At 31.3% G+C, this 6,559-nt stretch overlaps 2 protein-coding genes and 1 pseudogene across 5 annotated transcripts in view; 1 reads left to right on the top strand and 2 right to left on the bottom strand.

Annotated features, from left to right (window-relative positions):
• LOC110029198 overlaps nt 1-528 on the bottom strand; it is a 1,283-nt pseudogene extending 755 nt beyond the window's left edge.
• The window catches only part of LOC110029199, a 22,704-nt gene extending 21,943 nt beyond the window's left edge, over nt 1-761 (top strand). For all 3 annotated transcript variants that reach the window (XM_020731381.1, XM_020731378.1, XM_020731377.1), the window contains exon 3: nt 593-761. In XM_020731381.1, coding sequence (XP_020587040.1) covers nt 593-640 — 48 coding nt within the window. In that variant the 3' untranslated portion in view covers nt 641-761. The remainder of the gene's footprint in view (nt 1-592) is intronic.
• A 3,211-nt stretch (nt 762-3,972) lies between these two features.
• Nucleotides 3,973-6,107, bottom strand: LOC110029247 (protein HVA22-like). Of its 2 annotated transcripts, XM_020731446.1 has the most exons (5): nt 5,920-6,107; nt 5,788-5,814; nt 5,312-5,434; nt 4,433-4,580; nt 3,973-4,328 (listed from the first exon to the last, which is right to left on the bottom strand). In XM_020731446.1, exons 1-5 carry the CDS (start codon nt 5,964-5,966, stop codon nt 4,311-4,313), a joined length of 363 nt encoding a protein of 120 aa, XP_020587105.1. In that variant the 5' UTR covers nt 5,967-6,107; the 3' UTR covers nt 3,973-4,310. The 2 variants fall into 2 exon arrangements, with proteins under 2 accessions (XP_020587105.1, XP_020587106.1); XM_020731447.1 differs by lacking the exon at nt 5,788-5,814.
• Between the last annotated feature and the right edge of the window lie 452 nt (nt 6,108-6,559).

Raw genomic sequence — 6,559 nt, 5'->3', positions numbered from 1 at the left:
AGATAAGGGCCCGGCCGCAGCGGCGGCAGAAGCTAGTGCTGAGGCCGGTATAGTTCCGGTACCAGTGGCGGCAATGATGGAAGGTTCGGCTTGCCGGAGAAGCCATTGAATTGTTTCTCCGTCGGATTTGTGGCCGAGTTCACGGGTGAGTTGGAAGATACGAGCAGTGCAGAGGGCCGGCATGCGGATTCTCCGGCCACGGCCGTCGACTTTGGTGTGGCGGTCTTTGTTGGAGCTTCTTTTGGGTGCAAGTTGCTTCCTTTGGTTGTCCATGGAGAGTAAAGGAAGGATAGAATGAAAAAAAAAGGGGAGTTTGGGAGCTGGATGATGGAGGAGGGAGGAAGATGATTAGCTTCTGAGAACTGCTTTTTGAAGCTGGAGAGGAGACTAGGATCGAGATCGATAATGGCGTTTGAATTGAATTGAGAATTGAGGAGGAGAGGGGAAGGGAACAGGGAAGCATGAGAGGGACATGGCATAGATTTGGTTTTATCTTCTCCATTGAGTTAGATGGAAAAGGACTGTAATACTGCACTCATTTTCTTCTTTTTTTTAATTTTTCTTTTCTGAAACATATTTGTTTTCTTCAAAGGGAACAATCAATCCAAAGCTCCAGGTGGCGAATTTCAATAGCTCATGAAAAAATGGAGAAAAAGGCTTTTGAAGGAGGGGGAGAGAAAAGAGAGAGAGAGAGAGCGGAAGTTGGCATGGAGGTGAGTACATGATTCTAGTACCTTATTTTTATTTTTTTACTTTTAGGGAGATTCACCTGCATAACACATAATACATTTATGTGTCCTACATCTAAATTTTTTAAGCGAATTTACGTAAGTACCATATTTTTTTATATTTATATATCTAATAAGTCGCCAACAAATTTTTATCATCTGACATGGACCTCGAGACATAATATAAATTTCAAGATAATTTTTTGAGCAACAAATATTTAAATTTCATTTAAAAATTATCTAGGATTTCGATTTCAATAAATTTAGAGTCAAATTGATCGGATCAATGAGATTAACCCAATTCCAATTTCTCTATTTCTCTATTTCTCTGATACCAAGAGAAATAGATAAACATGTATAAAACCAGAGGAGGCTTTAATATGTAGAACTTTTCTAATAAACTTTAGCAGTGGTTAGAGGTTTATGCATCCTGAGAGAATGAGAGTAGAAGATTCCAGAGAGAGATAACTGGAGAAGGGGACCAGCCTGAGAATAGTGTTGACATCATGGTGTATGGAGGGCTTCAGGTTGTTATATGAAAATATTAAATCATTTTTGAAAATTTTCAGTGCATAATTGGAAGGTCAAGAAGATTCCAAATCAGACAATTTTATAGTCAAATAGACCATCTCAACGAGATGAATTCAATAAGCTCAAGATCGTTTAATTCTAAAATAATTAAGACACTCAAATACTCATTCAATATTGTCTGATCAAGCGGATCTCTCTAGGTTGTTTGATAAAGCAGTTTAAATTCCTTCCTTATTTGTATTGGGGCCTCTCCAATCTCTATAAATAGAGCTCTAACCCTTCCTTGAGAGGGGAGACCTTGAGCGAGAAAAAGACTGAAGCTTGGAGGAGCTGAAATTCAGCACCACTTCTGCCGTAAAGATCCTATGAACACTTTCCTCTTCTGTAGCCGCCAATCATCGTAAACCACCACATGCTGACTTTCGCCAACCACCATTGGTTTCCCTATACTCCGTGTATGAAAGCTCCATGCAGAGTCAAGACTTGCCCTACGAAGCGACGAAACACCATGCAAAGCAATATCTAACACTGCAGAGTCCTTAGGCAACCTACGAAGCAGTGTGTTATCGCAAACATCATGCCAACTAGGAAGACAATGTACCGAACCTCCAACAATTACTCCCTGCTATGGCCTCTTCTTATCGTGGGGTAACGAGCTATCCTGCGCAGGAACATACTTGTCACTTCTATTATCTGAGTGTGTTGGATTCTCGTGTAACGCTAAAACAATATATAATATTATACCGCCTCAAATTCTGTAGCACGAATCAATATGTAGCACCTAAACTTTCACACACACATAATACTCAAACTTTTAACATCTTATAAAAAAATATCATTACTATTTATTTTTTCAAACTGAATCAATCATTTACATGAATAATTTATGGATGTCAAAATGTCTTAAATGTAAACATAAAAAACTGAAATATTCACATACATGCCACATAATCCTTTCTATTTACATATATAACATCTAAACCTTAATTTTTATATTTATAACACTTTATCTATACATAAAATAAAGTGTACTCTACCTTTTAAAAGCTAAAAAGAGTGGGGTTTTGTGTGATATTAAAATTTTGAGCTTCATAAATGTAAATAGTAAAGTTTAGGTGTTAGATATATACACTTTTCTCTGCAAAGTTCATGCATGAGAACTATTTGCAATTTTTGTATTTTGTTTGGTTGCCATTATAATTATTGTCACCATGAAATGCTGCTTTTGGCCATAAGGTGGCATTTATTTTAATTATTGTTAATCGGTTTGGTCTTTCAAGGCATAAAATAAAGTTTGGATCTGATGATGCCAAAGAAAGAAACTTAAGACCCACCTTCAATAATAGATTTTGAATCCATCATTAGTGCTATTCTTGTCCATATTTAGCGTAAACATATACTAACTTTATTTATTTATTTATTTATTGAAGTGAATCTATCGTCATCTCTCCCAGAGCTTAGATCTGTAGAAATAAAATGGAAAATTTACAGGCATAACACTCAATTTGCATGTATTTGCACATCCTAAACTTCAATTTTTTTACATAAATGTCACTTTATCCATGATGCATGAAAATGCGAGTTTCACTTTTTTAAAGGGTAGGTGCTTTTGACGAGGTGTGAATGATTTTGGTGATATAAATGTAAAAAAAAAAAAAATTTGGTGTTAGATATGTAAATATTTCTGAATTGAGTGGTATTTATTTAAATGCCCCCAAAAATAGGAAAACTTACATTCACTCCACAAAATTCCTTTGTGTTTATATATCTAACACCTAAAGTTTAATATTTATATTTATAACCCTTGAGTGCATGAATCTATGGATTAAAATGTGTACTTCGCATTCAAAAAGTCAGCAACAATGGAATTTTGGATGTGAAATAAGAGAACAGTGTTATTTATGTTGATATGAAAGATATGTAAATACTTAAGAATTGTGTGGTGAGTGTGTAAATGCCCCAAACATGTATATATATAGCTTAATTTTTTTTTCATTAATATTTGATTAAAATTCTGAACAATGTAGCCTATATATAGCTTAAATAGGCCCAACTCTTTACTTTTAATACCACGGTATTCTGAAAATGTTGAATAATTTATGAAAATGCTTAATTTATTTATTGAAATATTTAGAAATAATTTATTCTCACTTTCAAATATATTAAAAAAAACAAATAAGTAGTAAATATTAATGTTATAATCAAATTTACATTATTACTTAGAGATTAAATATAAGGGGCCGTTTGAGATTTCTTTTAATTTAATTTTATTTTGTTTTATTTTCAAATTAAATATATGTGTTAATGACTACATTTTCTTAAAACAATAAAAGCATCAAAAAATTATTTTAAGTTTTTTTTTTTAAAATAAGTTAATTTTTTTAAAAAAATAGAAATTTATGATAAAAAAATGTTTTTAAAAATAAAAGAAAAACAAGAAAAACAAAATTGATCCCAAACAACTCCTAAGATAAGACTGATTCTTACTCTCTAAAATTTGGTTGTTTAAGGTCAATAATTATATCTGAAATTTAATACTTGCTGGTTAATAACTTGAATTGTTTAATAATAATAATAGTATAATTTATTTCAATTACTTATAAATTAGGCAAAATAGAATGATGTTGGCTCAATCCATATCCATCTCAAGTAAAAACTAATTTTTTGTTATTTCAAACTTTGACTAACTCATTCAAATTTGACTCAAATCACCCCTTATTAAGTTTTCATAGACAAATCTTCCCCTTCTCTATCATCTACATATCTCATTACATCAATAGGAAAATGAGAGCAGGCATTATTCATAATTTAATATCCATTATATGTCCATCATAAAACACCTCATTCAATTTGCTATAGCTGAGGGAGCTGATTATTTTAATGTTGATAATATATAAATTTAAAAATTCATACTAATGTTCTTTTATCTTTATTTTCTCTCCACCTCTTCAATTTCTCAACTCCAAAACAAAATAGAATCAACATAATCTAATTAGATAACGAAAGCAAAGACATCTCACATTTCTTCATCCATGTTCTTCTCATTCCACCTCATTCAGACTCTCCTTCCTATTTTACAACAAAAATAATAACAAATAGTAATAATTAATAAAATATATTTTATTTTTACACTTCCAAAATTTTATAGAAAATTGAAATAAATAAATAATTACCTTCACATAATCATGCTCACCAGTCTTAACTCTATACTTCTTCAGCTGCTCTCTCACGAACCTTTCATATACGAAGGAAGCCCCTCTGAACTGTGGAAGAACGAGCCAAGCCACCACTACAAGCTTTATTTGATGCCATATTGGTATCCTTCAAAAAAGTAGATAAATAAATCAATAAAATAAAATAGAGTAAGTTTACTTTAATTAAAACAAATGAGTATGATGAAAAATTAGTCCCCAACTATTTATATATGGAGTCGTTTTAATCCTAGAGTTTATAAAAGTGTCATAGTAGTTTCCAAGTATGGGTAGGGCTGTTAGCGAGTGAATTTCGACCCGAATTTGGGCTGGCTTGAAATCGGCTCGAATTGATTTCTCTCGGATCAAAATTGGGTAGTGGTTCGTTATGCTTGATTTCGAGCCAGCTCTGCTTGAAATTAAACCGATTATTATCCGGCTTGAAATCAAAACGAGTTGACTCAAATTTAAGTTATTTGGATTTACTCCAGCTTGAAATTAGCTTGATAGGATCCAACTCGAAAGTGGAACAAGATGGTTCAATTTGAGTTAATTGGATAAATTTCAGCTCGAAGCTTGTTAGGTATGATTTTATTTAACATTATATATAACTTTTATAACTAAAAAATAATTTGAGCCGATCACGAGTCAATTCGGGCCGATACTTGTATGGCTTGAAATAAGCACTAGAAAAATTATATCCAATTTTTTGTTTCAAAACTCAGCTCATTTATTTCTATACAGATTAGAGTTTGAGGATTATTTTAACACCTCTATAAACTCTGAAATAAAAATGACCTCTTATATATAAATATTGCCGGATAATTTTGATAATTTAATTAAATATAAATAAAAATTTACCAATATAAAATAGGCGCTGCCACCATCTCCATGAGAGTGATGAAAGAGTAAAGAATCCAATAAGCTAACCACTGCTCATCATCCAGCTTGGACGTGCTCTCGATCGCACAAACAGAAGCATATCTTTCAATTCATTAATTTCAATTTAATAATAATCATTCATAATATATTTCATCTGAATAATATTTACAATATTTGGTTTTATTCTGATGCAATTAATCAATATAAAAATATTTTATCATTCACATTATCAGAAATATATTTATTCTCAACGTTAATTTTAGTAAATTTAATGATTTTTTATATTAATCTTGCTTCATTTTTTTTTTCAGAAAATTTAAAATCTATTTTAAAATTAATATGATATATGTATAATATAATATAACTATATCACATTTACCTTAAAGTAAAAACAAAAAAAAGATTAGAACACTAATATAGACAGAGAGAGGAGAGAGAGAGAGAGATGAACTTACAAGGGGTATAAGAGTGTGAGCGATGGCCTGCATATATATATATATAGATATATATATATATGATTTTAGAAAATGATTTTAAACATCATAAAAAATAAGAAAAAAGAGAGATTTGTTATGAAATTAGAGTACCCAGCTAGAGAGTGGATAAGAGAGAGAAAAGCCCAGAAATGGCCCATAATGAAGAACTGGAGACTGCAGAGATCTGTAAGTTAAGAACTCTTCTATATGGCTTATAGAATCAACAATTTTATCCTTTTAATGGAAGAGAGAGAGAGGCCGAGAGAGAGAGGGAGAGAGATTTTATGGGAGAGGGGAAGAAGGAGAGGTGGTTAGGAGGGAGAGAGGATCGGATTCTTAGCTTCTATGTGGCGGCCTGCACCGACTAATTCACCATGATATAATTTAAGTTAAAAGAACTAAATATTATTAATTGAAATTATTTATTCATATATTTTTGAAAGTTTAATGATTTATGCTATTAATATTATAATGTTTTTGGAATTATTAAGTAGCATGTTTGCATATGTCACAATGAAATCTCTGGAAATTTACTACATTCAAAGTATGATATGAAAATATTATTATGAATTTCAACAGTTACAAACTGACCTCTCAATTTGTTTTATTTTCGTTGCATGTTTAGCAAAACTTCAATTTTAGATATATATATGTATAGAATATGTATCCTTGAAAATATTCATTTCAATTTTTAAAAATTAAAATAATGATATTTTTGATGCGATGAAAGATTTGAGTGGTATCAATGTAA

This window comes from Phalaenopsis equestris, unplaced genomic scaffold, assembly GCF_001263595.1.
Source record: "Phalaenopsis equestris unplaced genomic scaffold, ASM126359v1 Scaffold000552, whole genome shotgun sequence".
Taxonomy (NCBI): Eukaryota; Viridiplantae; Streptophyta; class Magnoliopsida; order Asparagales; family Orchidaceae; genus Phalaenopsis; species Phalaenopsis equestris.
Note: the sequence above shows the minus strand (reverse complement) of the source record. Positions and strands in the feature narration are given on the sequence as shown.